The sequence below is a fragment of the Oncorhynchus gorbuscha genome, linkage group LG25 (assembly GCF_021184085.1).
Source record: "Oncorhynchus gorbuscha isolate QuinsamMale2020 ecotype Even-year linkage group LG25, OgorEven_v1.0, whole genome shotgun sequence".
Taxonomy (NCBI): Eukaryota; Metazoa; Chordata; class Actinopteri; order Salmoniformes; family Salmonidae; genus Oncorhynchus; species Oncorhynchus gorbuscha.
This window is the reverse complement of record NC_060197.1, coordinates 16,508,195-16,526,043: the sequence shown is the minus strand read 5'-3', so window position 1 is coordinate 16,526,043 and position 17,849 is coordinate 16,508,195. Positions and strand designations below refer to the sequence as shown.

General features: G+C 46.5%; 1 protein-coding gene across 5 annotated transcripts in view; it reads right to left on the bottom strand.

Moving 5' to 3' along the window:
* The window catches only part of LOC124014359 (protein-methionine sulfoxide oxidase mical3b-like), a 29,083-nt gene extending 12,798 nt beyond the window's left edge, over positions 1–16,285 (bottom strand). For 4 of the 5 annotated variants that reach the window (XM_046329248.1, XM_046329249.1, XM_046329251.1 and 1 more), the window contains exons 1-18: positions 16,025–16,285; positions 14,451–14,827; positions 14,138–14,345; positions 13,872–13,988; positions 13,580–13,681; positions 13,134–13,390; positions 12,384–12,641; positions 12,030–12,145; positions 11,651–11,777; positions 11,480–11,573; positions 11,233–11,380; positions 10,547–10,743; positions 10,184–10,284; positions 9,984–10,082; positions 9,666–9,800; positions 9,115–9,213; positions 7,160–7,273; positions 1,013–1,205 (exon numbers count right to left, since the gene is read on the bottom strand). In XM_046329248.1, coding sequence (XP_046185204.1) covers positions 1,013–1,205; positions 7,160–7,273; positions 9,115–9,213; positions 9,666–9,800; positions 9,984–10,082; positions 10,184–10,284; positions 10,547–10,743; positions 11,233–11,380; positions 11,480–11,573; positions 11,651–11,777; positions 12,030–12,145; positions 12,384–12,641; positions 13,134–13,390; positions 13,580–13,681; positions 13,872–13,988; positions 14,138–14,345; positions 14,451–14,792 — 2,707 coding nt within the window. In that variant the 5' untranslated portion in view covers positions 14,793–14,827; positions 16,025–16,285. The remainder of the gene's footprint in view (positions 1–1,012; positions 1,206–7,159; positions 7,274–9,114; positions 9,214–9,665; positions 9,801–9,983; positions 10,083–10,183; positions 10,285–10,546; positions 10,744–11,232; positions 11,381–11,479; positions 11,574–11,650; positions 11,778–12,029; positions 12,146–12,383; positions 12,642–13,133; positions 13,391–13,579; positions 13,682–13,871; positions 13,989–14,137; positions 14,346–14,450; positions 14,828–16,024) is intronic. The other variant, XM_046329250.1, reaches the window with a different exon arrangement.
* Positions 16,286–17,849: the final 1,564 nt, after the last annotated feature.

Genomic DNA, 17,849 nt, shown 5'->3' with positions numbered 1-17,849 from the left:
CATAACAAGAGAAAAACTGCTGATGCACAACCACATTTACTTGCACCTTGTTTATTCTACAGTCATTTGAATCCCCTACTGAGCCCCCCCCCACACACACACCCAATCAAAGATACACAACCACACAGTCAGTCCAGGGAGCCCCAGGCCCCAACTGTGCAGTAAGCAACACACTGAGGTTGTGTTCTTCATGTGTTAACTTAGTTGGTCTCTGGTCTGCTGATAACCTGGGAGCCTTACAAAGTGATCATGCAGTGTAACATCAACCCTGAGGGCAGATTGGAGCAATCAGTGTAAAATCAGTGTAAAATCAATCAGTGTGATTGAGTGTCACTGACCCTCATAGACTGCAAGTCAGAGCTGCATTCAAGATAAAACAACAAGTCAGTGTTTCAGTGCCAAGACCATGCTGGGCTGGTAGTGGTATTTTCAGTGTGTGTGTGTGTGGTAGGGCAGCCCTTGTCATTCATTGGAGTTACTCACTTTTATTTTGAATTTCTACCCCCTTTCTCTCCCCAATTTTGTGGTATCCAATTGTTAGTAGTTACTATCTTGTCTCATCGCTACAACTCCCATATGGGCTCGGGAGAGACGAAGGTCGAGAGCCATGCGTCCTCCGAAACACAACCCAACCAAGCCGCACTGCTTCTTAACACAGCGCGCATCCAACCCGGAAGCCAGCCGCACCAATGTGTTGGAGGAAACACCATGCACCTAGCGACCTGGTCAGCGTGCACTGCGCCAGGCCCACCACATGAGTCGCTAGTGCGCGATGAGACAAGGATATCCCTGCCAAACCCTTCCTAACCCGGACGACGCTAGGCCAATTGTGCATCGCCCCATGGACCTCCCGGTCGCGGCCGGCTGTGACAGGGTCCATGGGGCGACGCACAATTGGCCTAGCGGCGCAGAGCCTTAGACCACTGCGCCACCCGGGAGGCCCCGGATGTTACCCACTTTCAACATTACTCTCTAACCCTATGGAGCTCAGTGACCCCCCCCCTCCCCTCACCGTTAGGCCGGTCGTAGGCGTAAGAGGCCAGGCGAAGGGTGGAGCTGCAGTGGTCACACTGGAAGCAGCTCCGGTGGAAGAACAGTCCCTCAGCACTGAGTCTCTCCATCACGTACACACGCCTACTGCAGAAGAAACACACGTCACTGGCCCCTCCTGGCCCTGGCCCCGCCGACACAGAGTGAACGCCAGCCTGAGAGGGGGGGGGGGGGGGGGGGGGAAGAGAATAAGCTGTGATACATGGATCACCTCACTTCAGAGTTAGCCAAACAAGTTTGTTAACAGATCTATGGTAAATCATCCCTCAAGTGTTTGTGTCCACCTTTTTCCAAAAGATTCAATGCCTGTTCAATTACGGTTCAACCATCAGGTGTCAGCTATGACATGATACATTGACTTAGATTTGTATTTATTTTGGTTATTGAAATGGATTTACACCCGGTAACAGAGGGGGTCTCTAAGTAATAGTAAATTAACTATTTTCCTATTGGTTTAAAATGTAGTGGTAAATATGTCTTACAGTGGTAAACATGGAATTAAAAGCTTCCAATGACATACGGGTTTCTGTCGTAGTTTAAACCATGTATTTCACTGTGGCTGCGCTGTCCACTCAGTAGGGCTGGATTTCAGTCTCAGCTGAGCTCCTTTACGCATAGATTTCCTTTGTAGTTCCTCATTTTCACCATTTATTTGCCATGTGTCCTTTATTTTTTTTAAATGCCTTTATTCCAATGCATTAGAATTCTCCGTTGATTTATAATTGTTTGATATTGTCCGTCAGCTGTTTAGAGGATGCATTGCTTTGATTTTCAGGTGCGCCTGTTGGTTCTCCCTGCCGTCCGTGGCCAGTAGTACACCATTTATTGAACTTGATTATTTTCTATCAATAATCATTTTCTTTCCTGTATCAGCTGATGATGGTTGACAATATCACTAGACAACTAGCCTACAGCTAGACACCAATGCGAATTCAATGAATCCAACAAGGAGGCCTATACATTACTGACAGGAGGCCTATACATTACTGACAGGAGGCCTATAAGTCCCACATCATCACTGCTGTTTACTTGCCCTATATGTCTTATGTGTCTTATATGCGCCCTATAACATAGTTTCCTACTAAAATGTGGTAGCTGGTGTCCATTAAGCATACTTCAGCATTCTTGCATCCACTACATTAAAATGAATGTCTTTGCAGCTATTGGACATACCATTTTTTTATTAACTTTACTTGGAATGAATTTGGCACTATGAGCAAGCTGTTAGCATTGGTATTTTATCCTATATATATGAGTGGTCCTTCTGTAGCTCAGTTGGTAGAGCATGGCGCTTGTAACGCCAGGGTAGTGGGTTCGATCCCCGGGACCACCCATACGTAGAATGTATGCACACATGACTGTAAGTCGCTTTGGATAAAAGCGTCTGCTAAATGGCATATATTATTATATATTATTATTATTACTATACATTACTGACAGGAGGCCTATACATTACTGACAGGGGGCCTATACATTACTGACAGGAGGCCTATACATTACTGACAGGAGGCCTATACATTACTGACAGGAGGCCTATACATTACTGACAGGAGGCCTATACATTACTGACAGGAGGCCTTTACATTACTGACAGGAGGCCTATACACTACTGACAGGAGGCCTATACATTACTGACAGGAGGCCTTTACATTACTGACAGGAGGCCTATACACTACTGACAGGAGGCCTATACATTACTGACAGGGGGCCTATACAATACTGACAGGAGGCCTATACATTACTGACAGGAGGCCTATACACTACTGACAGGGGGCCTATACACTACTGACAGGAGGCCTATACACTACTGACAGGAGGCCTATACATTACTGACAGGAGGCCTATACACTACTGACAGGAGGCCTATACACTACTGACAGGAGGCCTATACATTACTGACAGGAGGCCTTTACATTACTGACAGGAGGCCTATACACTACTGACAGGAGGCCTATACATTACTGACAGGGGGCCTATACAATACTGACAGGAGGCCTATACATTACTGACAGGAGGCCTATACACTACTGACAGGGGGCCTATACACTACTGACAGGAGGCCTATACACTACTGACAGGAGGCCTATACATTACTGACAGGAGGCCTATACACTACTGACAGGAGGCCTATACACTACTGACAGGAGGCCTATACATTACTGACAGGAGGCCTATACATTACTGACAGGAGGCCTATACATTACTGACAGGGGGCCTATACACTACTGACAGGAGGCCTATACATTACTGAGAGGGGGCCTATACATTACTGACAGGGGGCCTATACATTACTGACAGGCCGACAGGAGGCCTATACACTACTGACAGGAGGCCTATACATTACTGACAGGAGGCCTATACACTACTGACAGGAGGCCTATACATTACTGACAGGAGGCCTATACATTACTGACAGGAGGCCTATACACTACTGACAGGAGGCCTATACACTACTGACAGGAGGCCTATACATTACTGACAGGAGGCCTATACATTACTGACAGGAGGCCTATACATTACTGACAGGAGGCCTATACACTACTGACAGGAGGCCTATACACTACTGACAGGGGCCTATACATTACTGACAGGAGGCCTATACATTACTGACAGGAGGCCTATACATTACTGACAGGAGGCCTATACATTACTGACAGGAGGCCTATACATTACTGACAGGAGGCCTCTACATTACTGACAGGAGGCCTCTACATTACTGACAGGAGGCCTATACATTACTGACAGGAGGCCTATACATTACTGACAGGAGGCCTATACATTACTGACAGGAGGCCTATACATTACTGACAGGAGGCCTATACATTACTGACAGGGGGCCTATACATTACTGACAGGGGGCCTATACATTACTGACAGGGGGCCTATACATTACTGACAGGGGGCCTATACATTACTGACAGGAGGCCTATACACTACTGACAGGAGGCCTATACACTACTGACAGGAGGCCTATACATTACTGACAGGGGGCCTATACATTACTGACAGGGGCCTATACATTACTGACAGGAGGCCTATACACTACTGACAGGAGGCCTATACACTACTGACAGGAGGCCTATACACTACTGACAGGGGGCCTATACATTACTGACAGGGGGCCTATACATTACTGACAGGAGGCCTATACACTACTGACAGGAGGCCTATACATTACTGACAGGAGGCCTATACACTACTGACAGGAGGCCTATACATTACTGACAGGAGGCCTATACATTACTGACAGGAGGCCTATACACTACTGACAGGAGGCCTATACACTACTGACAGGAGGCCTATACACTACTGACAGGAGGCCTATACATTACTGACAGGAGGCCTATACATTACTGACAGGAGGCCTATACACTACTGACAGGAGGCCTATACACTACTGACAGGAGGCCTATACATTACTGACAGGAGGCCTATACATTACTGACAGGAGGCCTATACATTACTGACAGGAGGCCTATACACTACTGACAGGAGGCCTATACACTACTGACAGGAGGCCTATACACTACTGACAGGAGGCCTATACACTACTGACAGGGGGCCTATACATTACTGACAGGAGGCCTATACACTACTGACAGGAGGCCTATACACTACTGACAGGAGGCCTATACACTACTGACAGGAGGCCTATACACTACTGACAGGAGGCCTATACATTACTGACAGGAGGCCTATACATTACTGACAGGAGGCCTCTACATTACTGACAGGGGGCCTATACACTACTGACAGGAGGCCTATACATTACTGACAGGAGGCCTATACATTACTGACAGGGGGCCTATACACTACTGACAGGAGGCCTATACATTACTGACAGGAGGCCTATACATTACTGACAGGAGGCCTATACACTACTGACAGGAGGCCTATACACTACTGACAGGAGGCCTATACACTACTGACAGGAGGCCTATACACTACTGACAGGAGGCCTATACACTACTGACAGGAGGCCTATACATTACTGACAGGAGGCCTATACATTACTGACAGTAGGCCTATACATTACTGACAGTAGGCCTATACATTACTGACAGTAGGCCTATACATTACTGACAGGAGGCCTATACATTACTGACAGGAGGCCTATACATTACTGACAGGAGGCCTATACACTACTGACAGGAGGCCTATACATTACTGACAGGAGGCCTATACACTACTGACAGGAGGCCTATACATTACTGAAAGGAGGCCTATACATTACTGACAGGAGGCCTATACATTACTGACAGGAGGCCTATACATTACTGACAGGAGGCCTATACATTACTGACAGGAGGCCTATACATTACTAACAGGAGGCCTATACATTACTGACAGGAGGCCTATACATTACTGACAGGAGGCCTATACATTACTGACAGGAGGCCTATACATTACTGACAGGAGGCCTATACATTACTGACAGGAGGCCTATACATTACTGACAGGAGGCCTATACATTACTGACAGGAGGCCTATACATTACTGACAGGAGGCCTATACATTACTGACAGGAGGCCTATACATTACTGACAGGAGGCCTATACATTACTGACAGGAGGCCTATACATTACTAACAGGAGGCCTATACATTACTGACAGGAGGCCTATACATTACTGACAGGAGGCCTATACATTACTGACAGGAGGCCTATACATTACTGACAGGAGGCCTATACATTACTGACAGGAGTTCTATAGTTGATTCTTTCCCTTAGAAGCATTCGATTTTGCAATGGCTACGGGACTACATTATTTAGGATTTGTGTGTCCATGAGGACTGTTTTCAAGGCGAATCATAATGAAATGCTACGTAGGGATGGTTACACATGTATTTTTCGAGAGTTGAAGTTCACAGTTCTAATTAACATTTTGAAAAGCTTAATAATGACAAATAACACTGTCGTTAATGTAAGGAAAGAAAGGTGGTGTTGTAGTATGTCACCCGATCTGTGAAGACTCGAAACATTACCTCATGAATTATGACAACTAGGGTGTGAAACACATTTTGATTCAACTCATGATATTGAATGTATGCTACCTATTCTGCGTATGTTCATGTGTTTAAAATTGCCTTGGCTGAGAGGGTAGGCCAAGTGGAGGGTAAACGCAAGGAAACGCCGTTGACCCACAATTTTCAGAAAAATGCTTTGAAAGCATTTTTAATTCCTTATATTAAGCAAACCAGATCACACTATTTTCTTGTTTTTCTATTTACTGATAGCTAAGGGCACACTCCAACACTCATCCTTTACAAACAAAGCATTTGTGTTTAGTGAGTCCACCAGATCAGAGGCCGTAGGGATGACAAGAGATGTTTTCTTAAAAGTGTACAAATTGGACCATTTTTTTCTGTCCTGCTAAGCATTCAAAATGCAACGAGTACATTTTCTTTAGGAATGTAGAAGTAAAAGTAAAAGTTTTCAAATAGTAAAGTAACGTACAGATACCCCAAAAAACTATTTAAGTAGTACTTTAAAGTATGTTTAAAGTAAGTATGTTACACTACTGGTAAAAACACGATAACTAAATGATTGGAATACCTTTACTTGTTACTTCTGTGAACTTTCATTGTCCTCACTCCTCATGAGGTAGAGAAATTCAAAGGTATCTTAAAGATATGTGGGTTTTTGGTGCAGAATGTTTCACAGTACAAGGCAATGTTTCTTAAACTTACAGAAATGTCTCCAAAACGAAATACAAGTGTTGATATTAGTTGTCAGGGGTCTTCAACCTTATTGTGTTTTGATACATTTATAATACCTTTTAAGACTTTTTCTGGTAGATGTTTCCTCAGACCCCATTTCTATCTGTTTGTCCAGACATCATAGCCTTTATTTATGCCTCATTTCCGGGATGAAAATGGTTGAAAAATGTATATATGCCAGTATAAAAAAAATTAATAGACTCCTAGCTTTCATTTGACATCCAATTTGACATGCTCCTATAAACCTCACCTTGGCGCTCATGGGTACTTTAACATGGAAAGGGCCTACTTCAGAACCAGCCGAGATAGGGTATAATCCAATGCTGAATGAGTTTCGGCCTATTGACAGTATTAGTGTGAGCGAGTCGATTCATTCGAATCAATTCATACCGATTCCTTCCTATCAGGAGTGTGCTGGGGTGACGGTGACTCCTGACTTTGAAGCTGACAGGATATCTGTTCAGCCAATGAGCTTACTCCCCCGGTGTACATCTGAACGTATTTCTAAAAGACAACAGGAGAAAAGAGAGACAAGAGATGAGGACGAAGGACAGGACAAACAGTAAACACACACAGACACACTCACTAGGGGATGACACAATCGGAGCCATAAACATGTTGTTGTGTCATGGATGTGGAAATGGACCACAAAGCTAGAAACATCAAACCCCTATTGGATTCTGTCGTTATACTAAATGTAACCCTCTCCCTCTGTTGCAGTGTAATCATTGTCCAAAATAATGAATATAAATGTTATCATCACTAGGACCTTATCCCACACCAATCAAACTGAAGTTGTAGGCAAATCAGAGAGGAGTCTGGGGAAAGAAGGCTGTGCAAACATGAGCAAAAACCATTCACAGGGCCTCTGCTGTTTTAAATCTTAAAAGGGAAAATGTCAGTTGCAGCATTGTCACATGCCACATGCCCTGCGGTAAGTTATACAAATATACTTTCTTAAAAGACCAAACAAGATGTACTCTGAATCCAGTTCTTTCCAGTGTACTCCTCTTTCTCAGAAACAACAGTTGTTTATATGAATAACAGTATCATTTAGCACTCTGACACTGCCCTGAGGCCCATAGATTGAACTCAAGTTGTAGCCCACTCATGGTCCACACTAGCCCAGTAATGGACTGATGGAGCCCGACGTTACTCCTTATAGTCCAAGTATCTTACATGTTCTGTTTAAAGGCGAATTGGGTCTGGAAGCCAAAATAAGCCAAATACTCCATCAAAATGTGAATCAATTCCCAATTGCGGTATGCTTCTAGAAACACAAATCCCCCTCATATCACATCAAAATAATTCCACAAATTGAAAATACAGTTGCAGCCGACTGCATTTTTCAGTGACAACGCGTTTGTGGCGTCTGTCTTCAGTTTACACACAGGTGTTCAGAGACACAAAAAGCTCATGTAGCACAGGTAGTTCACCCTGTTTTCCAGAAACGCTTGCCACGTGGAAATGGCTGGCTGGCTGGCTTTTGAAAAGGATTTATTGCTTACATGAACAACGGGTTCCATACGTGTCCAAAACCATACCGCAAGCGATGCGTGTTAACACTTAGAGCACGCCTCGGGACTACACTATTGCCAATTGACGCTAAAGGTAGTTATGAATTGTCTATGAATGGGGTAGGTACACCGTGGGCAACTCTTACTGCCAACGTTCACCATGTATCTGTCAAGATCCACTACACTGAGAGAACAAGTCATTGCCATGCGCCAGATAGCGCAACATTCGTCTGTCGGTTGACGGACTGCGAGTTGCGTAGGATTTGACGCCACCTGTCGAAAGACAATTCTGAAAAAAAGACGATTGGTCTTTTCTGTCCTGAATATATATCAGGGAACCACTGAGGTAGCCGAGAAGAGACCTCAAAAGTCATCACACCAGTGACACACTTTAGTCTGCGGATGGGTAATGGTAACGGATGGGAAATCTATGAGCAATTATGTGGGGCATGGGACATCATTATTATTCTACATGCCATCTAGTCTATACACAACTACGTTAACCAGATTACTCTGGGGGTGGCGTACCTGCTCTCCCCTGCTGGGTAGAGTGTGACATTTGATCTGCTCCTGCTGCTGCGTGCGCTTCTTCTGGGGTGAGATGGGTTTAGACGGCATCATGTGAGTGGGTGGTTTGAGGTAGCGAAATAGCGAAACACTGTGATATCGATGGGAACTAAAGCTAAGAAAGAGCTAGGAAAAAAAGGCCACGCGACTGAACAACACAACACACAAGCATCCAACCCCCATGTGGTGACACAGAGAGATGCAGCTATATTAACTCTACAGGCCTCTAAGAACCACAGGTGGAGCAGGTGGGGGACTTACTATTTTTACCTGTTTCCAGGTGGCAGCGGAGGCCACAAAGGCTGGTTCCTGGGGGTCAGGGGATGCTGGAGGAGGTGGAAGCATGGGCATGGAGTCCCCCTGGTGATCAGTTAGTAGAGGGAGTGAGGGCTTAAGACTCTAGGGCCTAGGCTAAGAGCTACCACTGCTAACCCTAACCACCAGTTAATCTTAAGCCATATTGCTGCAACCACAGCTGTTCCCTGCAACCAAATGAACCCTTACTTACTGCTCCAAGGCTCAATGAGTCCCATTGGCCCTGATCCAAAATGCCCATCAGTGCAGCTAATCTGGCTTATCCTCTTGAAACCCCAAGAGGAGGTTAGTCAGTCGGCTCACACCTGAAGGATCTAAACGACCCACAGCTATGGATGACAGACCGTGCTGTAGAAGTTCCTTTATTCAGATTAAAAGCACAGATTTTCAATAAGAATATTTTTGAAAACTGTTGCGGCTTTGAGTGAGGGAAAACTATCTTAGTAACACCTGAAAACTCTTAGCAGCTAGGAGCTCTGAATTCCATCCCCTCTCACCTGTCTGCGGAGAGCTGCAGCTGGCGTGGAGGAGGGGCAAGTGGCATTCTCCTCAAACTTGGCCAGCAGCTGATTGGCCATCGAGCGCACTCTGCTCTGGCTTGCTCCACCCACAGAGCACAAGGCAGCCTCTTCCTGTGCAAGGCAGAATGGTGGAGAGTTTGACCCGTGTCACTTTAAGGCCAAAGGTTTTGTATAGCTGTTCTCACAATTAAAATACTTGACATTATTGCATGTCATCTCATTACTTTAGTCACAGAACTACCGGCAGTTACAATTGATCCTACCTTAACCAGGGATACAGGTTACACCCCTCACCTCATAACTGTCCACTAATCTGAGATCCTGTCTCACATCCTCCAGACATGGCCGACTGGTCTTCCTCCTCTTCCCCACCACATCCTTCTCCTTCTGCTCCTGGTGGGAGGGACACAGACAAATATATGTAAACACACATGCACCTATACACCTACACACAGACACACCGAGTCCCTACATAAGCAAATAGGGGTGTGTACCTTGGGGTTGCGCTTGCGGGATGGGCTGTGGCCCAGGCGGCTGAGGAGAGAGGCAGGACCAATCACAGCAGCCCTCCCATCTAGGCTCTCGGTCTGGGATTCTAAAGAAAAGAGGAGAAGAACAGTCACACCAATCCTCATCTCCTTTCCTTCATAACCACGGACAGGTAATAGGAATAGAAACATTTTCACCACTTTGCTTTTGCTTAGTAAGGCATTATAGGTAAGTGCTTATGAGAGGGCCGGAGACGAGGAAGACTATTCAGCATTCTGGAAAGAGAGGGTAGGATAAGAATAGAGGGTGATGAGGAGAATTGAGCATTAACCGTTCTTACCGCTGACTACTGTGGTTGAGAAACTCACCGCTTGGGGGCAGTGCGTCCTTGAAGAGCTGGTGAAACTGGCTGAGGTACATGACCATACAGAGAGTGTCCGTTTCACTGACAGACGACATCTCCTCGACAGTCATCACAGGAGAGATGCCAAACTCCTTCTCTGCCACCTCCAACCCCAACCTCATATTCTCCTCCCCCTCATCCTCCTTTAGAGAGTCAAAGTCGCTGCAGGGAGATGGGATGAGAGGGTCAAAGTAAGAGAGTCACACACACACACACACACACACACGTGCAAATAGACACACTTTACAGACTTAAGCACGCTCGCGCACGCACACACACACACACACACACACACACACACACACACACACACACACACACACACACACACACACACACACACACACACACACACACACACACACACACACACACACACACACACACACACACACACCAGAGCAAGTGGACAAAGAGAGGCACTGATCCAATCAGGCAATTAAAAGGGCACTAATCAAGACCATGGTCTTCTGACTCATCAGCCTCACCACTCTCACACAAACACACATGCACATGCACCTGAGCTTGCGTGAAAAGGAAGTGAGACAAACTACATTGCGCCTGAATGCTACCGTTGGGATGAGCTGTATGAGGTGTATAAGGTAAGGTGATTTGTGAGGAGCGTGAGGATAGAGGTCAGAGGTGACTCACATGAGGTCAGGTCGGTAGTGGTGGATGAGGGCACACAAAGCTAGTCCATTCTTCCAGGAAGTAGTGAGGTCGCTAACCGCAACGCCACGGTAACCCTGTGTCTGCTGCTGGCACCATGACAAAAGCTTACTGGAGCGAGAGAAGGACTCTGGGGAACCAGAGAGGAAGAAAACAAATATTAGTGAAGATGGCGATTGGTTAGAGTTATGTTCGTGTAGCCGTTCTGTACTCAGATGGTCAGACTCACCCTGTCGTAGTAGCTTCGGCAAGGGGGATCGGGGTCGTGGTTCCTGGTCCGCACCCGAATCTCCACTCTCTTCTGTGTATATTAGATGCCCCACCTACAGAGATTGTCATCCTCATCATCATCAGTCCTGTGTGTTTGTGTGTGTTTGTGTGTGTGTGTGCCTGTGCATACCTGTGCAGGGGTGATGAGTTGGTGGTTGATGTTAGGGTAGCGGGTAGCTGGGTCTACAGTGTATTGACCAAAGTTCTTGTTGACATTTTCTGGAGAGGCCTGAGGAAGGAGACGATACAGACTCTCTCTGAAAAAAAGAAAAGGGGTAGAGAGAGAGAATGAGAGGAGAGAGAGAGAGGATTATTTCGTTAGGGAATCAGGTGAACGATCGTTTGGTTTCCTAGCCCGGGTGCCTGTTGATGATTTTGGCACATCATGTACATTTGTGTGGCTTTGGCAGTGTGTTTGTCTATAGGTTTTACAATGTGTAACTTGACAGTGTGCCCATTCCATGATTGCTGGTGTGTGTGTTCTCCTAACCGCAGACCTGCCCTCTCACCTTTCAGCAAGTATGTCCAGGGGGGCGAGGCCTTGAGCCCAGCTCCGTACCATCCAGGCAGAATCCAATGCTGCCAGGAACCCCCGTGCTATACCTGTCCCCATGGGCCAGAACGGCTAACACACACACAAGCAGACACACACACACACACACACACACACACACACACACACACACGCACACATTACAACCATATGCTACTTACAACAGAATTACTTTCAGAGTATTGCTGACATTAACACTCTTCTACTCTCCCTCAACTCTGCTCCTCTCTTCCTCTCCCTCTTCTCTCTTCCTCTCCCTCTTCCTCTCCCTCTTCTCTCTTCCTCTCCCTCTTCCTCTCCCTCTCCTCACCTCCAGAAGGCTGTCTCCCACCAGCGTGACCAGTAGATGGTGTCCATGTCTCTGTCTGACCAGTGCAGCGTTCTCCGACGCGTACATACAGGTGAAGTCAAACAAGGCAACATCAGGCTGCCCATAGTGGTTCATGGCAAAGTCCAGGGACGGCAGCTGGTGATTGGTGGAGAAGTCCGCCGCCTCGCGGGCGTAGGCCAGCAGCGCATTCTGGTCCACGTTTCCCCGTGAGAGAAGTGTTTCTGTGTCTGCATAGTCCTGATAGGTATGACACAGTAAACATCAGTACAATAAAACACAATCAATGTTTGAACAATAACAGTTTTACAGTATATCAGGGCAGTAGAGAGCAGTGAGATCAACATGAGTAAAATAACAATACAGTCAATGCAGCTGTATCAGTGTGTCATAAAGTATGTATATGTGTGTATGCATTGTTTCATGTTTAACATAAACTTTTTCTCCCCAATTTCATGATATCCAATTGGTAGTTACAGTCTTGTCCTATCGCTGCAACTCTCGTATGGACTCGGGAGAGGCGAAGGTCGAGAGCCAATGCATCCTGGTCAAACCCTCCCCTAACCCGGACGGCACTGGGCCAATTGCGTGCCGCCTCATGGGTCTCCCGGTCGCGGCTGGCTGCAACACAGCCTGGGATCGAACCCGGGTCTGTAATGACGCCTCAAGCACTGTGATGAAGTGCCATAGATTGTCGCGCCACTCGGGTGGCCCGTCTGTGTGCGTTGTTACCCGCAGAATGACTCCTTTCTCCAGCAGACTCTGCTTCTTAGCCGTCATCACAAAGTAGTGTGTGTCATCCTTGTAGTACACTATATTCTCCAGGTCCACTCCTGTGGTGTCCCGTAGCTCCTGAAAGAACCTCTGGTTGAAGATGAAGGCCACTCCGCTGATCTCCTCCACCTTGGCCTCAGCCGTGGTGTTACGGTTCATGAAGTTAGCTGTGATGGCAATGGCCAGCTTGCCACGGAACTCCTTACGCCTGAACCCTGATTAAACACATGGGAGACAGGATGTGATTGCAAACAGGAATTCTGGGATCAGAGGGCAAGAATAATTTCCTTCCCAGAAGCGCATTTACTGAGAAATGTGTTCTTTCAGTGATGGGAGGTCTGACTGATGCTGCCTGAGATCTGTTGCTGTTTCAGTGTTTCGATAGGCGCTACTAGATGATTTACCTGGCAGTGTGTTCCGTCGTCCATCAGCTCCGATCACCACGTCACACTGCAGTTGGTTAATAGGGTGAGACTTGGGTTTCACCTCCACCCTCCAGCCTACCTCTGAGGAGCACACACACAAACACATAAAGGCATTACACACACACACACACACACACACACACACACACACACACACACACACACACACACACACACACACACACACACACACACACACACACACACACACACACACACACACACACACACACACACACACACACACACACACACACACACACACACTTACTCTGTTGCTCCTGGTCCACTGGTGGCTCCACCAGTCCCTTGAACTCTACGTTGACATGGACTTCCACCCCCAGCAACAGAGCCACCTTTAATAACACCAACTGTAACTGCCGTATACCTACAGAGGGCAGGGGGGCGAGAGAGAGAGGGGGGGGGGGAGAGAAACATGGTATAATGAGAGAGAGGATTCTCTAATGAACATTGAAGCCCCATCGCTGTAACCATGGAGACTCAGGGGTCAAGTGTCAGTGATCATTCCATACTCACTGATGTGGTCAATGGCTCCAGCACAGAACTTGCCGTAGAACTTCTTGGCCCCGAGGCCCCTGAGGTCGTGGATGGTGAAAGGCCAGAGGTGAAGGACGTTGTTCCTTGAGAAGGCATCTCTCTTCTCCAGCAGCACCACTCTGGCCCCCAGGAACCCCAGCTCTACTGCTGTACGCAGACCACACGGCCCCGCCCCGATGATCACACACTGGAAGAGGGGACAGCTGGGATGAGAAGCTAGAAACGTACACACGCTGTGCAGCCTGTGTATTTGAAAATGTTGAATACCAGATTCTAAATTACTAATAAGTACCGTGGTGTTGGCACAGACACGGCCCTTCCCGTATTCGTGGTGGGCAGCCCGTTTGTCCAGTTTGGCCCACAGTGCGTTTGCCTTCCAGTAGTTGAGGCGTTCTTTGAGGCTGTGGTAGAAAGGCCTCTGCGGCTGCGTCGGGGAGTATGTTTGTGGCTGTGTGTGTGTGTGTGTGAGCTGAAGGTGCTCACACAGCAGGTTGAAGGCACGGAGTGTCGTTCTGCAGGTAGACGCCTGGACAAACTCATCAAATAGAACCTGGGCATGGCCCTCCTTCTCCGCCTCGTCGCCCACGGCAAGGCCGGCAGCAGCAGGGCACCCTGGGAACTCTGGGAACTCCATCTCAGCTTCCTGTTCCGGGCTCTTTCATTGGCTGCCTCGAAAGAGAGAAAAGACAGAGATTATTCCATACTGACTTCCCATGTAGAATCCTTCGGAACTGTGTTGAGTTGTCATTCAAATTCCTTGTCGCGCCAATGACAGCAATCGAGTTGGCATTTGCAAAAGCACAAACATATATGGGACCAGGCTACATGTGTAATAAATTGCTTATGAAACATTTCTAAGTTTGCAAGCAGCCAACTGTGTGTGTGTGTGTGTGTGTGTGTGTGTGTGTGTGTGTGTGTGTGTGTGTGTGTGTGTGTGTGTGTGTGTGCGTGCGTGCGTGCGTGCGTGCGTGCGTGTGTGTGTGTTTGGATTAAGGTGTTCTCTGTCTGAGCTGGCTGCATATCAGAGGTTAAGGTCCCCTGCTGGGAGGTAGGGCCATAGATGTTCTTATACTGTTAGAGCCCAGATAAACCAGCTCTCCATGCTGTGAACTGGGCTTATGGGTAATGTAGTTTATCCACTGCTGAGACTCTGGTTGTCACACAATCAAAGCCCTCCGAGAAGTGTACTATATCCTGCTATTGTATTATATTCAGTGCTCTTAGGTGTGTGAACATAAAGTGCATTATACAGTGTATTTCTGTATGGTATAATCAGCCATAATTATCTCATATAATTAGAATACATTATCAACATATTACTTTTTTACACAATAAAAACATAGGGTGTATAAGGACTTGGGGGGAGGAGGTAGAATATGTGCCCACATCCCAAGACTGGGACAATAACCAAGGCAGTCAGCAGACAATACAAAGAGAAAGATGGAGGGAATGTGTGTGGTTGGGGGGGGGGCGACAATGCACCTCATACATAGTGGATCCATCCGCACCAAGCACCAAGAGAAACCCACACACATACTCCATCACCCACACACACACACTCCAGGGGGAGATAGTATAGTAGTTTATTAGATTGAATTAGAAAAATGGATAGATACTCTATTAATCTTCCAAACAGAGATAAACAGCACCAAATAACCACACAAGACAAAAAACATACATAAATAATATACTATCCGTTTTAGATGAGTCTAAGTGCCTAGGACATTCTACATAATTACCTTGCACATCAAAGAGCTTCCATTCTTTCAGTATTGTCTGTCCATTATGTCCACACTACACTTTCTAGATAACACATTCAAGTACACACATTGACAGAAGAACACACACAAACAGTGTAGGACTTACTGTATGCTGTGTTGTCGTCTGGCCTGTACAGACATTATCACTCTCCAGCTCAGCTACGGGTTGCCAGGTGTCTCTCAGAAATCGAATGTAAAATCTATCTTCAGCCACAGAAACAACAACCCACAAACCTGCACTGCAGTAGCCTATACCGCAGCCTCCATTGTATCAGCCTGTCCCCCTCCCTTCCTTATAGTGTGCTGTGCATTATGTTGATTCCAAACTCTCCAAGTCTGTCTTTCTCGCTCTCTCACATCCAGACGCTTTTCTCGTCCAAGGTCAGGGAACAGCCAAGTACAGACTCCTCCCACACAGCATGTTCACATAGGCTACAGTACACACACACACACACGCACACACGCACACACACACACACACACACACGCCCACGCCCACACACACCTAATCTCATGGTGTCCCCGGGGAACAGACTGGGCTCTAACAAGCTTAAAGAGGAGAGGGATCAGAAGAGAGAGATCATTCTGTAAGAAAGTGGTGCTGAGGGAGAGAGATGCCGCTCATAGGCACACAAAAACAGAGTGGGTATGTGTGAACAGAACACACAGACAGAGGCCTATTTGTGCATATGGCCGAGACCCAAACCCTTCAGTGCTGTCAGAGAGAAGGGTTTGGGTTATACATTCTGTTGGTGTAGAGGTACCTGCACATACCAGGTGTAGGCCTACCCATGACAGAGCAAATACACGTTTATAGGCCTACCCACAATTTTCAACTTATGGTCATATGGAGATCTGCTCTGCTCTCTTTACTAAGCCCAAATTTGCCATTTTTTTTCATAGCTGAAGACCCAAGCCTGAGAGGGCAGGGCTTAATCTATAGCTAAACATTGTGGCTAACCCCTGACCCCATGGTTTACGCTGCAGCTAATACCTGATCACCTTCACTGATCCATACTATATTCCCAGTAGCCACTTCAGTATAATGCCTGCGCCACACACACATGCGCACTAACACACACCCAACTAAGCTGCCCCGTGGTGTTAGTGTGTGGGTGGTGTTACAGTCTAATTTTAACGTTAACCTCTCCATGACGGGGCTTCTCAATGTTTCCAAGTCTCGCTCTGTTTGCTTAAGATTTCACGGAACCCCATTTGGATTAGAACTTTGTTTTATATATAGACGATGGCTAAAATCTCCCTACAGGGTAATGTCACCATCTAGTGGTTGGGAAGTGAGACTGAATTCCCCCGCCTGACCAGTTATTTTCGCTCAAGCGTACACACTTTCTGAAATATAAATATCTCGATCATTTACAACACAAAGACAGCTGTCAAAGTATAAAATGTGTAATGTGTAAATGTACAATTGCATGAATGTGTTGACAATCACATGTACACAGTCAGGAATTTTGCTGTGAAGAGAAAAAAGTGAATCGAATGAAATAAAGTAATAAACCAAGACTTGTATATCACATATAGAGTATTATTTTAATTTCACACAGGAACACAGACAGTGTCGTACCAGTAGTGCTCGCCCCTTTAACTCGGTAGAAAGGCTCCAACAGCACAAAGCACACAGGCCAGAGTAAATGGCAGCATATCTAAAATCACTGAATGTGACAACACAACACACACACACACACACACACACACACACACACACACACACACACACACACACACACACACACACACACACACACACACACACACACACACACACACACACACACACACACACACACACACACACACAAGAATGTGTGGCTATCTTTGTCATGAAGAATAACTTTTCATATATTGGCCATCTTGAGAATCAATTTCAATGCAGAAACTCGGCCAGTTCTGCACACCTTGAGACAGGTGAA